This window comes from Heterocephalus glaber, unplaced genomic scaffold (genome assembly GCF_053883595.1).
Source record: "Heterocephalus glaber isolate CG9 unplaced genomic scaffold, H.glaber_assembly_v1.0 deba00001442, whole genome shotgun sequence".
Classification (NCBI taxonomy): domain Eukaryota; kingdom Metazoa; phylum Chordata; class Mammalia; order Rodentia; family Bathyergidae; genus Heterocephalus; species Heterocephalus glaber.
The window spans coordinates 4,671,530-4,688,676 of NW_028258296.1; the positions used below are offsets into that span (position 1 = coordinate 4,671,530).

Genomic DNA, 17,147 nt, shown 5'->3' on the forward strand with positions numbered 1-17,147 from the left:
ATATTTAAAATTTTTTAAAACTTATGACAGTAAAAGACACAGTACCAAGAATGGTGGGATAATTGTGTTTGAAGTGAGGGGAAGTATTTTGAGGAGGACTCATGGTAATGGGCTTTCTACCATATTAAGTATTTTTGATCACTCATTGATCAACCATTTATGGCAATTTCTGTCAATTAAAAACACGATGCTATGTCTTCATCCACCTTATTCAGCAGATCCGGCACCACGTCATTCCTGGCTCTTTCCCAAAGTCAGGATGACCATGAAGGGGAAACATTTTGACTCTATTAAGGACATCAAGGCAGCCAGGACAGCACAACTAAAGACACTCGGGAGAGAGGACTCCAGAGCTGCTGCAGGAAATGGCCAGAACAATGGGATGAGTGTGCTCAAAGCAAAGGGGAACCTTCCGAGGGGGATCAGTGGCCAGGTGCCTTCTACTGTACTGCACTTTTTAAACATTTGAACATTCACATTTTTCAATCACACTTTATATTATAATACAAAGGACCAGTGAGTGTTGGCACCTCAAGCCTGATCACGTAAGGCATCTCTTTAAAGGTGTTTTGAAGCAGTTTCCTTCCCTGCTCACAATTTCTCTGTAAAGGAGACGGGAGGGAGGAGAGCTGGTGGGCCCCGCTCTCTCCTGGGCTCCAGAGGCCTCCCAGCCTCTCAGCTGCCTTCCTCTTCCACTCCCTCCTTCCCGCCCCAGCCCAGTCAGTGGCCCCGGGGCCTGGCGCCTTCTGGAAGGCCCGGTCCCCGGGAGCAGTCAGGTGACTCTCAACCCCAGCAGCCAGGTGCCTGACCCCGTGGCGACTGGCACCCAGCTGTGACCCCTGGAAGCGGGGGACCCTGGGCCCTGCCACCCAGGCACCAGGCTCCCTCCGATTTCCCGGGGGCGCAAGGATGGGGTCCAAGGCCGGAAGCGTCCCCAGACCGGGACAGTGGGCTTCCTGCAGGGACCGCGGCTGCTGCGGCGGGAGGACCCGGGTCCAGGTCTCCTCGCTCCGCGCTGCAGTCGCCTTCCGGGCTCCTCCCGCCTCCCGCCCCAGAAATGCTTCTGAGCCCCGCTCCGTGGGTTCTTTTGTTTCTTTGTTTTAATGACAGTTCCCAGCCCTTGGGCATGGCATGCGCAATTAATTCCCTGGCTCCCTGGAAGGCAGCTGGGGTGAATTTTTTTTTCTGCATCATCCTTTTGGGGATAATTGTTGATGATGTGACGTCGTCGGCGGATTGATTTTTCTGTGTTGAAGGAGAGCGGGGCGGCGGGGGGGAGAGGGGAGAGAGGGGAGAGGGGAGAGGGGAGAGGGGAGAGGGGAGAGGGGAGAGAGAGAGAGAGAGCGCACAGATGTGCAGAGGCCACCGACTGACATTTGGGAATTAGGAATCTGGGGCAAAGCAGATGGGAAGGGGAGCATACATGTGTGCTGCCGAGACTCTGGGCTGCATGGGATTGTTAAGAAGTTTTTCTTAAAAAAAGAAAAAAAATCTCGCGGCGGCCACTTCTGCGCGGCCGGCCGGGCCCTGCAGGTGGCCGCGTCCCTGGGAGCCTGCGCGCAGGTGGGCACAGCCGGCGGCGCAGAGCGGGGACGCGGCCCTGCCATGTGACGCGGGCCCGCGGGAGGGGATTGGCGGTGCCGCGGGCGGCTCTGCCCCGCCCCTGCCTCCGCCTCCCTCCTAGCATCTCCCAGCCCCGAGGTGCAGCAGCATCCATGGCCCTGCTCCCGGGGTGACCCTGCCTCCTCCGGCCTCCGCAGCCCAGAGCCCACCTCGGCGGCGGCGTGGCCCGCAGCCCGCCAGGACCTGGAAGCCTGCCCTCCTGCACTGCTTCAGACTCCTCGGAAACTAAGGAATGCGATTCCGCCACCATGATGGAAGGTAGGGTGCTGCAGGCGGGGTCTGGGCAGCAGCCGGCCCTGGTGCTCGGCTGTTCTAGAAGCTGGTGGCCGGGTTTTGCCGGCGAAATGCTGCAGCTTGCTTCAGCAGACTAGGGCTCGACCAGTGGAATCGAACCCCGGGGCTTGAGGCCAGCTCAGAGCCACCGAAAGCTCTGCTCCTTTGAGTGAGCAAAGCCCGAATTGTTGGCAGAAGCTAAGCAGAGCTGGAAAAGAGCTTGCGGAGCAAATAAGTTGGGAGAGAAGATAAGGTTGTCTATGCTGGGTTCCTGGAACTGCACTGATTAAACATTTACAATGGAAACTTGTTTTCTGAAATTGACATGAGACAAGGGAAGTCATTGACAAGAGTTATCGTGCTGTCCTTTTCAGCCAACTGTTTAAACATTTAAAAAATTCTTCTAAGATATTTTAATCTCTGCAATTTGTGTCCTATTACTGGAGCCAAGGGTGCAGCACATTTGGGCCATAAACTGTATTTCACAGGGATGTCATTGCCATAGAACGAGAATAGAAGGGAAATATCCGGGCCTTTGGGCTTCTGAATCGGGATCTTCTCACATTAGAAGAAGAAGTGTGTGTGTGTGTGTGTGTGTGTGTGTGTGTGTGCACGCGCGGTTCTGAAATGTTTTCTCCATGCAGTGGTAGCCAAGCATCACATGATTACTTGCTGGTTATCTTTGTGCACTCAGTATTAAGTGTAAGAGGAACTTTCCCTGGAGAGACGCTGTTTAAACCATACATTATTCTACTAAATTACCATTCCCAGCCGGAGATGGTGACAGCCAAGATTGCCTCAAAAAAGCAGCAAGCTGATCAGAAAAGAAGCAGGCAGCTCTGTGCTGGCTTTGATGTTCTGTTTTCACACTACAGGGTGGTGCAAAACTCCTGGCCTTTTCCGAGATGACAGGCAGAAATTTGTCCCCAGCCTGGATTTTACAATGCAGAATCAAGTGCATAATAGGTCTCAAATCAGCCATGAAAATGGCAGAGGCCACCTCTTAAGCCAAGGTCTGTCCTGCCGATTGCAAACGTTCCTCAGAAATTTACCAAAATGGACCGAGGGCAGGGTGGTTTCAAACCCAGCCATGTCACCCATACTTACCTGTCAAAAATGACTTCCTTTTTTGGCTCTTTCTGTCACTGTGTCAGATGTTGTTAATGTGATTTGAGGAAGTGAAGCATTCTGGAGCCAAAGCCCATAGATTTTGGGAAATAGCCTTCAAAGCAAGGTTGGACATCATTTTGCTATGGAACCTGGTCTTGTCTGCAAAGGCATCTCAAGCTAGTTCTTTATATTTGGGCCTAAATAAACTGAGATTGCTAATGCTCCAAGATTCAATAATTTCTCATTAATTCAAAATGAATTTAATCTTTGAATAGCAAGACAAGACAAACAGATGATCATTTATGGATTTATCAATTAAGTAAATGTAGATTATCCTCTTCAGAAAAAAAAATCTTATCTATAAAAATGCTATATTTTCCCAGCTAAATTTCATGCAACCTTTCTTACAAATGCATCTGTCCACAGTCTGACTAGATTCTGATCTCACAGGAAATGAGAAGATCTGTCATGTTACTTCTTGCTTTGAGAAGATAGCAGCATTTATTGATGCTCATGAATGATTCTCCCGGTAATATGGTCCATTGTGCCACCCCTGAGCACCAGCTTAAAGCCCTGTGATGAGCTTATCTAAGCTGCCTAACCTGAAATGAGAACTGTAACAAAGACTTGTGCTGGCACTGAATTAGCATAGCACTATTGCCAGGGTTGCCAAATTTATCTACTGAAGGATGCTGTCTTAGCACTGGTGGGAACTGAAGGTGACACTGAGGATACAGTCGGCCTCTCCGGGACCCTCCAGGAGACACTGGACAGGTGTTTTCACTGGTTTAAAAATTTAAGTGCACCCAATAATGTTTTTCTACTCACAGTTCCTACTTAAATGCTTTTTGAGCCTTGTTATCTTAATGGCTTGGTGACCTTGGGGAAGCAGGTAGGGTCTTTACCCAGTGGTCAGTGTGGCTGTCAATGGATTTCCGCTCAGTTGTCATCTTTGGGGTGATGTATGCTCCTGTGTCTGATATTGCATCCCAGGATTTCACCTCTGAATCGCTCTTCTTTTGAAGATCTAGTGTGGCAGTTATTAACTCGACTTGGTTCACCTGGAGAGAAAACCGGGCTCTAGTGTCAGCCATAGTAACCTTGGAAGGATGGGAGCCCCTACCAGACACCCTAAGATGCCGTCGTGGTAGTCCTCTGCCCAAGCACCATGAGCCTCCAAATGTCAGTGTCCTATCCCAATTTGTACAGCTGTCTCACACATACACAGTCACATGTGCGTATAATCATCCACACAAACATCTTTCTAGAGAAGGAGAGAACGTGTGCGTGTGTGTGTGTGTGCGCGCGCGCATTTCCACATTGCTGAAGTGTTTCTGTCTGCTGCTCAGGAAAGCAAGGCCATGGCAACTTTTCAAAGCCTCTTCTCTACTTGGTGTAGAAGAGGAAACAAATATTCAGAAGAGTGGCTCAGAGTTTAACTGTGTATTTTTTCTGTGGAACAGGATGTGGGCTCCACTCAGCCAAAGCCAGTTGGCAATTCTGGTCCACGTGGAAGAGTGCTCCTGCCTCCCCACATCATGAAAGGCATCTTAATAATTCTGCAGGGATCTTATGCAGGGGATCAGTACTTGTGTCTCCATGGTTCTATTTCAACTCTTTTTATTAAAAATCTGTATATTTTAAGGGCATCGATTGGTTGCTTTCTGCAGTATGTATTTTTTGGCAGTGGCTCGTTTGAGTTGTTTCTTTCTAAGTGTTGGGCTCTTGGTTGGGCTGAATGTGAAGGCTAAGAAGGTGAGCAAAGGAGTCATCTGCAAACAGGCACATGGCTGGCTACACTTCCAGTGCAGTCTGTGTGGCCAGGCAACTATTTAAGGGCATTTTTTCACATAATTGTCGAAGTTGGAAAATGGCATTTTTAAAACTATCTTTCCTAAGATAACTGAATCTAAGGCAGGGTTATTTTTTTAAAGATATCTACTCATCTGTGAAGCTGCCTGGTAAATATTTCCTTGTCCATTCAGAATGGGCTGAAGGGATTTGTGTTTTCAGTTTAGACTCTTAGGTGCTATATTAATGAAAGATAATTTTATTAATGAAAGAATTTTAAAGTGAATGAGCATATTCTTGAGAGTTTAATTACCACTGAAAGTAGAATAAATGTTATTAATTAATTTATTACTACCTACAAGTAAGTATATTCTACATAAAGTACTTTAGCAGTGTTTTTTCTAAATCTCAGGAAGAAAAACAATACATTAAGGTAGAAAAATGTTAGAATGAAATATGAACCCAAATCCGTTCAACAAGATTTATCTTTTTTGACCCTCTAGGGATTTATTTCTTTTTACTTTGTATTTTGAACTGAAAAATAGACCTTTATGTCTTTAGTTGCATATTCTTTCTTTTTATTTTAAATGAGTACTCACAGAACCATATTATTTAATTCCTTACTAATATCTTATATGTCCAAAGTCATTATTTAGATAGTAGTGCACAGTTTGAGAATAACTGAACTTTTGTTTCAATAAACTTTGTAAACAAAAAGGACTTTTTTTCTATGTAGAAATGGGGTTTTGTAGTATTTGGAAAGATCTTAGATATGATTAAAAATGGAACAAAAGATCTCAAAGTAAGGCTGGGCATGATTGCTCAGGTCTATAATTCCAGGACTCTGGAGCCTGAGGCATGAGGATCGCCTTGAGTTCAAAGCCAGCCTGGGCTACACAGTGAGTTCAAGGCCAGCTTGTACTACAAAACAAGATGCTGTCTCAAAAAAACAAAAACAAAACTTGAAGTGGGAGCTGTTCATTTTATAGTTAGCTAGGACATTTTAAAGTGAATGCTTCTAACCCTATCAATTCCCTTCCCTTAAATGTTGAAGTTACTTTAGAAAATCTAAAGCATGTGTATGAGATTCTGTTTTATGTGTTAGCCCATGTTTGTAGTACATAATGTCTACATTCCTTGTGAGGAGTTGGTACTGTACATAACACATCTTCATTCCTTTTTTCATCCTCTTTCCCTCCTCTCCCTTCCCTCCCTCCATCTGTTAGATAATTTCTATCCTCCCTCATGTCTGTGTTAAGAGACTCTTAGATGTATAAGTTCCCACCCAATTCCAAAGATTGATTTCTGAAAAAAGTACATAATCTTTAAAAGATATCATACTAGAAAATCCTAGACAATTCTTTCATTTGGATTTGTTGCATAAACTACCCATTTTCAAATAAGTCACAGGAAGTCACCAACTCACAATTTTTATTTTCCTGAAACTTTCTTGGTGAGTTGGCTCCTTGGAACATGTTTTCTCATAGAAATAATGATATAAATGCTGGTTAGTCTCACACTAGTCAAACAGAGGATACTACCCAGTAACTAGCTGAAATACTAAATACTGGCCATGAAATGTTTGAAGAACAATATGGTTACCATAGTAATTAGCCAGAAGAAAAGGGTTGTATTAAATGTTTTTAATTTCAAATATTATTGGGGTTAATATTGCTGTTAAGACTTCTAGCATGGTTTATCTAAGGCAATTATGAATAGAGAAAGTTTAATTAGAGGAAATGAGAAGCTGAGGAAAAAAATCTGAAGATATTTTCAGAAAAATCTTTTAGATATTTTTGGAAGTTTTAGCGACTCATGACGCTGGATTTTTCAGTTATATTCAAGTTTACTACCATTCTTGTGGCTTACCCTTTCTTGATTCAATGTTATTATATGAACTGCTCTTAAATTTTCAGTGAAAAATTATGTAAGTTCACAAATGATATTAAGAGGAGAGAGACTTTACTGAGATAACTGTAAAGAATTGGAGGGAGAAAAGGCATAAAGAATTTGGGCTTGTGTTCCTGAAAATACCACCCCCCCCCAAGAAGGAATTAGCTGAATAAGAAAGGCAGTCAGAGATAGAAGGGAATGCGGAGTGGGTGTGGAGCAAGGGTATTGGTTCTAACCAGTCTTTTACCACTGAATGTGTCTATGGGCACAGAATGCTCCCCCACCAGAGGGAGAGCTGGAGTACTTTGGACGTGGGGAGGGATCAGTCCCCATTCCTGGAATTTGCTTTTCAGTTAATTACATCTACAGGATATTAGAAAGACATTTGGCATCTAATTTTAAATCACATCATATTACTTCCTTGTTAAACAGCTTCAATTTCTTCCCATTTCTCTTACAATTCATAAAAGAGACTGCATGCTCTGGCCTGCTGTCTTCTTCAAGCTTATCCAATGCTTCCTAACATTCGTGGCCTGTTGTCTCCCTGTGCTTAGGGGAAAACCCTTTCCTGCCTCTGAGCTCGTGCTTTGACTAAAACACTCTTTCCCCAGTTTATGTAGTGATGGATTCTCTTCTTGTTCTAGGCAACCTGCGACCTCTTCCTTATCATTCTTGTTATCCCACTCATATACCCTGTATATGGGCTCCTGAGTCTTCAGGATTGTATTTATACACTATGCTTGTAGAACTGTGTGATGGGTTAGCTCTGAGAGGGCAGACATCTGGTCTACCATCTTCACGCCTGCACCTTCAGTGCACAGTAAATGGCTAGCAGATTTGTCTATTGAACAAATGAGCAAAACTACATATAAATGGCTCAGATGACTGTGTACTGCATGTTGTTAGGTATCATTTGGGGCATTATGGTAGATATGAAAAATAAATGTTCAAATTTGTATTCTCGCCAGAGAAACAAAATGTATGAACATGCCACAATTAGGATATAAGAATGCATTATGAAGTGCTAAGCAGAGGTAGATAGCGTATCTTAAGAAACAGAGGAAAAGAGATTGTTCATTTGAAGGTGTATATTTGAGTTTGGATTATTTAGGTGATTATCTCCAAGGAAATGGTTTTATAACAGAGGCACGTTGTAGCCCAGCTATTGAAAGCCTTTCGCAGTCAGTTTTGCATCCGTTTTTCTTTTCTCTCTCTTTCACCTTCTTGTATTTTTGCCTTTTCTTTCCTCAGTTTCCCCACCCTTCCATCCCACCTTTCCTTTCCTCGGTTCTTCTTCCATTTCTCTGCTTTATGGCCAGGATTGAAAACGGTGGCTGCTAGAGTTACAGTGTTTGACTTGAAATCAGGAAAAGTATTTTTTAAAAAAATAATAAACAAATACAGATGAATGTAAGGTTGTATGATATACATGTGCGTTAGGACAGGGTGATGGTATGTAAGGTTTTTCAGATGCCAAATTACCTCTGATTGGATAATTTTTAATCTTACAAGCTTAGGGTGTTTGGTAAATTTGCATAGCTTAGGCTTTTTGTTAGAAAAAACAAAGACCCAGAAATTAGACTTGGGTTTGAGTCCGTGTATCATTTCTGCTTGGTTGTATGTCTAGAGAAAGTTACTTTACATTCCAAGACTTCCTCACAAACAAAATGAGTTTACTGATCCGACACACCTGGAGAACATCCAGCTCTAAGCGTCTCTCGTATTTTCTAAATGATTTGATTCCCCACATCTATTCCCTCCAAATTTGAATTCTAAGAATTGACTCCACTCTCTCACCTCACCTTACAATATACCTGCGCCTGGCACACAAACAGTTCAGGTGCATTACTATCTTCTTCTTATTGGTTTACTCTTCCTCCATTATTGTTTTGCAAGTATGCCACAAGTTAGCTTTGTATCTTACTGCATTGGAAGATGAAAATGCATTTATACCACCTTCCTCTATAGCATGCAGTACAGAACTCTTTCTTGGTGCATCAGGAATTTCAAGTCAAATGCATACTAGAGGTCAGGTACTGTGCTGGGTGCTGTAATTCGATAGTGAACAAAACAGGCAAACATTTCTGCCTATATTGAGCTTCCAGAGATGATTTAAAAACATAAAATACAGAGTGCATCTGATGGGGATAAGTACTTTGGAGAAGACTAGAGTGGGGTGGGCGATGAAAAACCCCAAGGAGGGGACATTTGGGTGAAGCCTTAAGGGAGGGGAGGAAGAGAGCAGTCATGTAATTATTTAGCTGGGGAGTCCAAGAAGCAGGGAAAAGCAATTGCAAAGGCTCAGAATGGAGCTGTGCTGGGCACAGGGGCAAAATAGCAAGGATCCCACTGTGTATGGATGCCAATCAGAGGTTGGGGGAGTGACGGGGAGAGGAACTCAGACACATAGTATGCAAATTAGCGCCCAAGAGTCCTTTTCAATGGTAGAAAACCCAGTTGCCTTTTACAGAAGTCTGTCGACATCAGGCTCTGTGATCTGCACGTCAGATGACAGTTGGACAATCAGAAGACTGGGATTCTCATAATGACTCTGTGGATGTCTGGAGATGGCATCACTCAGACTCATTCTGCCCACGTGTTGTCATGTCCGTGTCTTAGCTCAAGATTCCGGCTCCAAAGATAGAGACAAAACATGAGCTACAACTCTAGGCTTGAACATTTCCATAGAAGATGTGGTATCCCCAAGATAAGGGTCACTTCAGAATCAGAATTATGCATTAATTCACAAGTGTGGGGGCTGGGTACCAAAGACCTTCATTTACATTTCCACTTCCAGTATACATCAGGACTGTTGTTTTAGGATTTTAAAAAAGGTAACAGACTGACCCATATTACATATCTTTAAAAATCAGTAGAAGGAAGAAAATATTATACTCACTTAGGACATAGTTATAAGATTACGTGACACTGTACATGCTCTAAAGGTTTTAAAAGTGCTTTAGCAATTGGACAGGTAGATTTGAGGGTTTTGCCTTTAGTCTCATGAACTCTGCTAGACACTGAAAATGACAGTAAAAACAAAACAAAAATGCCACTGGCCCTGTCTTTAGAGACATAGAATCTAGTACAGTACTTTGTGTGATATCACATATTAGTGTACACATTTTATTCTCACATATGTCTGTCTAGGGGAAACATAAGTATTTCTATCATTATTTAAATAGGAAACCGTGGCTCAATGAGTTTAAGTGACTTGCACAAAGAGACTAACTAAAAAGTGGCACAATCCACATTTGCTAGCCGGGCTCCAGCTGGAGCACTTTGTTTGTGTAATGGAGTACTTGGAAAGTTGCTGGCTGGGTCTCAGGCTGCCAAGCAAACAGCAGACCACCTGGATGTGATCTGGTGTTTCTTCCTAAGCAAGCAAATCGATGTAATTATCAGACCTTGGTCCTTCAGTCCAGGCGATGCCTCGAAGAACACAAGTGTGCAATCCCATCAGATTCCTAGCAGGGACACTTATTGTCCCCTATGATTTAATGATGAGGAGGATCACACTGGGATGTCACTGGTCCCGTGGACTCTCAACTTTCACAGCTTACATTCTACAAAGCATTTCTCAAAAAGCCTGGCTCCCACCATGAACAAAAGCCTTTTCTCCCTGAAAAGGACGATTCATTGTCACTGAGACACTGTGAAAGTCTCGGCCATTACCGTGAACACATGATAGTGTGCGCCATCATTGGAAGATTAGCCAAAGTGATCCAACCTCATTTTACAGTTGAGGAAACCAAGGCCAAATGAAAGAACTTATCCAGGGATTTTTATTCTCTCTGGAAGAGAACAAGCCCAGGTTTATTTTAGCAATGATTCCAAAAATGTGTGTAGACAAAGACTTGGACCGTGATGTCTTTCACAGTCAAAGGTGCTGGGGCTGGTTGGGTGACTGCCAAAAGACACACACATGAATCTGTCCCCAGGGTGGTGGCTCCACTGAGCGCACATACAATGTGACCATTTATAGCTCTCTCCTCTGCTTTCATGGCTCTTGCATCTGCCATCGCCGAGTCAGTCCAGTGTGGTGGGAAGCACCAGGCCTTGAAGAAGGTCTCTTCCTTCTCCCAAGCTGCATGACCTTAAGAAAGTTCTGGAACCTCTTTGGCCTCAGCTTCCCGTTCATAAGGTAGGAATAATACTGGGTCCCATCTCACAGAGTCATTGTGAAATTCAAATAAGATAATAAATCTGAAGCAGTGTGGTGCAAATGCCATTTATTTTCTCATCTGTTTCTCGCTCAGCTTGTGCTCACTTGCTGGTGGCTTAGTGTTCGGAGGCTACACATCACGGCTTGCTATTTTGTTTTTCACATAGATTATTCTTCTTCTACAGAGAAGCCTTACAGATTTCTCTCTTCACTGTACTGTTAATTTATTAGCATTTTCTATCATCCTTCATTCCCAGCGTCTATGTGATATGGTACTCTTCTTGGCCATGAGTGGCATCATGAATCAACTACAACTCTCTCTCTCTGGCTTCAGCACTGTCTCAACATCACACTGCAGGTCACCTCTGTGAATTGCTTAGAGTTGGCACAGGAATGATATCACTTTGCTTTTCCTGTAGTGGGCAGTTTCCCAAATTTAAAATACAGGGGATAGAGGTGGTCCGGCTGTGCATCCACCATTGCAAATGTCCTTAGTGAATCACGGAATGTGATGTGTGAAAAGCTGCTCACACACTAGCTGTTGTAACAGCATAGGACATGGACTCTAATCCCTACACCAGGTGGTATTCTTGTGCAATTAACCCTGACCATCAAGTTTCTCTTACCGTTCTTATATCCCCAATATGAAGAACTATGTCTCCCAGGTAGCCAGAATAGAGCTAGTGTTTGGATTCATTCTGTCCCACCTCAGAGGCCCCTCAAAAGCTGTAGATAACGCTTCCTAAAGAGCTCTGGACTCTGTTCTCTTCCTTCCACCTGCTGCTAACACCTCTGATCAGACTTTGCTGTTGCCACCTTCCAATATGTCTCCTAACTGCCATCAGAGGTCAATGTCTCACCTGCCTTTGAGATGCAGTCACACAGCTGAGTGCATTGTGCCGGGTGGTCAGTCACAGGCTGCACTGTACCTTCATCTCTCACTGTCCCGGCCAGACAGAACTCCTTGGCATTCTCCGTATTGTGTGTGCTATTCCTTCCCTTCTGCACATGGGTAACAGTCAGCTCCCATCATTCAGGGCCCAACAACAGTGCCCCCTTCAACCAAGTCCCCCTATATGCAGTGGGTTGAGCGTGAGATGCTCTCTTCCCTGTGCATACAGAGCCCTTAATTCTCAACTTCCAAGGCCAGTAGCGGAAGACTGGAGGGTACTGGCTTTGGAGTAGTCTGATTGACCTAGGTTAATCCCCATGTGTGTGACCTTCGGAACCTAATGAACCCGCTTTCTCATTATGAAAATGAAAGCGATGATAACAGTCTCTTGTTCATGAGTAATTTAACATGTAAGGTTATAATAATTAAATCAGTAAGTGCACTTGTAGCATCCAGAGTTCTCCCGAGAAACAGAGCTGAACCAATAGGGGATATGTTGGTGGTGGTAAGGATTTTCAGGAATTGGATTATACATTTGTGTACTGCTGGCATGACCCCCAGAGTCCCAAATCTGTAGGGTAGGACAGGCTGGGAGGCTACCAAGTGAGGCAGAGGTTGATGTTTCAGTTTTACTTCCCAATAGATCTTAGGTGCTATATTTTGTTAAGTCCATTGCTTTCTCGTACCTGCTTTGTTTGTTCCTCATAGAAGGCCCAAGGACTCTGCTGGCACAGGACCGTACCTGACTCATCTTGATATTTCCCAATGTGGGATATGTGTAAGGGCTCAATAAGTATGCAATGAATGAATAAATTCCAGGTAGGGATCAGACTTTTGGAAACATAATCAAGGCACTCAGCATATGGTTACCATGAGAACTGCCCAAGTGAGTATGTGTAACCCATTTAGAGGAGTGCCTGGGCTGCAGAGGAGGGGAAATAAGTGCCACCCCAGTGGGCCATCAAAGGCTCCGGGTGTTTCCTGGGTGCCAGGCAGCCCCAGGCCTGTGCTCTATGCTCACCCTGCGCCCCCATCTGCTGTGTGGGAGCTCTGTGGTCGAAAGCCACTCTCTCTTCCAGCACCAGCAGTTAATTCATCTAACATCCCACACATGTTTGCCTGACTCTTTTAATTATTTTCATCTGATTTTCAGAGGCCAGGTATCAGAGAAAATTTTGAAAACAGGAAGATTCAAAGAAGAAATGGAAATACCAATAACCTCGCTGTTAGGAAATAAGCAACAACTTCTCTAATTTGTTGAGTGTGGAACACAGGGTTGAGAGACAGGTAATCTGAAGTTCTTTAACCCCCAGCTAGCATATCTGTAAAGTGGCCAAAATAATACCCACCACATGAGATTGTTGGGAAAATAAGACAGTGTGTAGTCTTCCCCAACTTAGCACAGTACCTAGCACTTGAAGCACTCAATAAATGTCAGCTTTTAATTGCTTTATAATCAAAATATAGACTTTTGTCAACACTTTATAAGTACCTATACACACATGCATGTGGGCTCATGCATGTATGATTTTTACCTTTGCATTAAATTGGGACCACCATCTTAGGCAGTGTCTGTATCATTTGGTAAGAGCATAGCTTCTGGAAATGACTGCCCAGATTTAAACCCTGCCCTCCCTGCCCTAAGCAGATGTGTGAACTTATTCAAGTTACCTAACCCCTCAGTGCCTCAGTGTCTTCTTCTGTATAAGATAACCTCTACCTAAAAAGGTTATTATGAGGGTTACATTAATTCAATCTGTAATATGTATTGCTATTATTATTTTATATTCTATACATTGTTGTCAGGTTGATAGCCTGACTACCAGTTAGTTATCGGATGAAGCCCGATCGCCTGAATGAGGGTACAGCAGGGGGTGAAAGAATAGTATGCACAGAACAAGGAATAAAGAATCATGAACGATAGTGTATTACTTGAGGGGCCAGGAATTGATCTCAGCCCTCTCCTGGCGAAAGACCGCCTGATCTTAGCTCTCCTGGCTAAGACCGTGGGCTCGGGATCAGTTAGGATTTATGATCCTACAGCACAGTGGGGGCTTGAGGGCAGATGCAGGGAACAGCAGACCTGATGCACAGTGAGCCAGGCTGTGAAGGGGAGGAGCCATGCATACCTGTGAAGGACGGGTCACAGGTAACACATCACCTGTGCTATCTGCAGGTTGCAGCTAATGAGCCACCTGCGTGATCTTAGCTAACGTTTGATTGTGGAGAATGGCTGCACAATCTTAGTTCCTCAGCTGCAGTGTTTCCTGGCTTCTGGAGACATCACAACCTCATCGATCATTGAGATCTCAGTTGTGAGTTGGCATAGGGAAGTCTGTCTCTGTACACCAGCCGAAGGCTCATTTAGCCATTCACACTTAGGCCTTGGAGCGACTCATAATTTGAACTCAAAAGCCACATCAATAATATCTGAAGCCTGCTCAGTGTGGTTTCAAGCTGGTCTCCTGCACATTATATAACATATAGAGAGAGAAGAGTATTTCTTACACAATCAAGAAATGTTAGTTATCATTGTTGGAATCATGAAATAGTCTCCAAAAACATTATTTTTACTGGTTGCATAATTTTCCATTGAATGATAATTTATTATTTCCCAATGGTCATATGTTTACACTATTGTCTGGAGCTTAATTTGTGTATTGACTTAGAATTGCTTATATTAATGGCCACATGGTGTGATGTGAATTTTGACTCTCGTTGATAAGCTACCTTGGTAAAATGGGGAGAGCTCTCTGTTGAGCTGCAGCATGGGCGTTGCACCCAACAAAGATGACTTTGGAGGAGCCAATGGAAGGAGAAAGTAAGGTAGCTGAAGGAGAAATTGATTTTAATTTAAAAAATTCCAACATCTCCTGACACCATTGCTTATAGGTTATGAGATGTGGCTAGGGATGCGGTGGGTGGGTGGGGTCAGTTTTTGACATCCTCTCTCTCAGTGGGCTGTGTATCCTGGAGGAGCCACCACTTCTTTATTGTTCCCTCTGGAGACTGGTAAATGACCTGAGAATTCTTGATGTGTGCACTTTAGTAAATATCAAAGCATGAAATATGTGCTGAAGTGTTTTGGAAACCGTAAAATTGTCATCTGAATCAGTGATATTATCATCTTTAGTATTTTGGAGACTCTGGCCTCAGCTGAAGGGTTCGGTTAGATGATTTTGGAAGTGGTAACTGGTTTTAAGGATCTATGATGAGCCCTGGCTTCAGTCATTCCCTTCCCCCACCCTCTACCTTTCATGCCCACAAATGATTTCCTTCATTTCTGGAGACCAGGAAATGAACACTTTTCCTAATTTGGTGAATTATTTATTAGAAAAGGGAGACATACGTGTAATTTTGGCTATAGGTAGTTTTAAACTGCATAAAAATATTGTTGCTAACAAGGGATATGTAGTGGGGCAATTTATAATACAGTCCAAGTGTGTTCAACCAAAATCTATCTTTGCCTAGTTACAAAACCAAATATAGTTCTGTGTTCAATTTCAGACTATAGATAGAGAGGATTCAGCCTAATGCTCTCACTCTAAATGCCGAGTTAAATTATTTAATCTGGATTTCTTCTGAGTCTTCTGTTACCTTCTTCTGACTCATGGCAACACTGCTCAAGTTGGTTCACTGAAGAACAGAGCTGGTCACACTCATGGTCAAAGCCTGACTGAGATATAGAGGAAATGTTTTTGTGGTAGTGGAACACCATGCTGTACCCGAGTCTATGCGTAAGACATACACACAGGACGCATACAGTCCTTGCTCTAATGGACTCCCCATTCTGGCATAAGGAGATAAGAGTAAACAACCAAATGAATAAAGAAGCTGGCCTACAGTAACATCAGAATCATGGGGTCAACAACGGGAAGAGTAGCAGTGACAGAGGCACCTCCGGTGGTGGTCCAGGAAGATCTCCCTGAGCAGTCGCATTTGAACTGAGGCACCACCGTGTCATGAGATTGGAAGGTCTAGGGACAGAACATTTCAGGAGTGACAGCAGCAGGGATAAATGATGGGGGCTTGGTAAGCTCCAGGATCAAAAACAAAGTCAGTGCAGCTAGAGACCAGCAAGGAAGGGGAAGATGGTAGAGAAGGGTGACAAGATTCAGGTCATCCCGGGCTTTGTGGGTGAGGCAGTATATCTGGGAGTTATTCTGAGGCAGTGGAAAGCCACTGGAGGAGTCTAAGGAGAAGGTCATGATCTCATTTGCATCTTTAAACAATTACTTTGGAAGTTGGATGGACGTCAGATGCTGCAGATGGGATTCTGGCTATGTTTGGTTTGTGTTTTTTGTTTTTTGAGTGGGTGTTGTCTTGAATCTGTGCATGATAATAAATACTCTGATTTTATTTAAACTTCATGTTTATTTGTGGAGCTGATGGAGAATGGAAGGGATGGTGGCTTGGGTCCCTTGCCCACCCCCAAGCCACCCACTGACTCCACCATAGATGGGGTCCGAGGGATCACGGTGAAGACCTAGTTCACCCAGTGAGCAAACTCTGTTTCTATCCCAGATGGTCCTGCACTAGGCATTCTCAGAGGCATGCTGACAGGTGGAAAAAATGATGGTATTAGAGATCCAAGTAGATCATGTGCTTTTATTCATGTAGCTGTTTTAATGGCTTTGAAGTACTTCGATTCTTTGATAGTCATTTCCATAGTGAGTCCATTATTGTATTGGGCTGGCTTTCGTCACAGAGGCACCTTCTTTGCAGGCCAGATCAGAGAGACAGGAAGGAGGCCTTCCTGATCTGGCTGTTGACAGAGGCTGACCTTGCTGTGCTCCCTTTTTCTCCACAAATGCTTCTTTACAATCCTCGTGTCCTCGGTGAATTTCATCAACCAGATCCCCACTGTCTGCCTGCCAGACTATGCTCACCTGCACTCTGCTCGGACTCCAGAGCTCCTCTCTTCCGACCTGTGTGGAAATGTCCTGTGCTCCCAAGTGCATCTGTACCCTAGAGGGAAGGGGAAGAGCTGCCCTGCAGGTGGGAGCTGTTCCTGGTCCAGTCTGCTGGGCATAGAGATGCTGGTGTTCTTTTCTAATTACTCGTGTGATACGGGAGCAAAGGCCACAGGCTTGGAAGTTAAAATATACTTGGGTTCAGATGCAGGCTCTGTGACTTACTTGCGCAGGCTCATGTGCCTGTGGAAAGCTGAGATCCACGTATCTGCCCTCCTTCTTTCCCCTCTTCCTTCCCCCTTCCCTTCCTCCCTCTCTCCCCCTTCATTCCCTTCTCTCCTTCCTTCCACCATTTCTTCCTTCCTCCCCCTCTTTCATCTCCTCTTGGTTCCTTCACCTCCTTCTTCTCCTTCCAATCTGTCACCAATTCACAAGATTGTCACCAAGCCTTTACTGAGGTTCCAGACGTTGTGCGGGCACTGGGTGT

The 17,147-nt window shown here is 44.1% G+C and overlaps 1 protein-coding gene across 19 annotated transcripts in view; it reads left to right on the forward strand.

Annotated features, from left to right (window-relative positions):
• Window positions 1–1,321: 1,321 nt before the first annotated feature.
• Window positions 1,322–17,147, forward strand: part of Sgip1 (SH3GL interacting endocytic adaptor 1) — a 195,436-nt gene continuing 179,610 nt past the window's right edge. For 13 of the 19 annotated variants that reach the window (XM_087212866.1, XM_087212867.1, XM_087212869.1 and 10 more), the window contains exon 1: window positions 1,658–1,881. Coding sequence is in view for 4 of the 19 variants with exons in the window: in XM_087212870.1 (XP_087068996.1) it covers window positions 1,872–1,881 (10 nt within the window). In the remaining 15 variants the exon portion in view is untranslated. Of the gene's footprint in view, window positions 1,882–17,147 lie in introns of all 19 variants that reach the window. The other 6 variants (XM_013070980.3, XM_087212865.1, XM_087212868.1 and 3 more) reach the window with 4 other exon arrangements.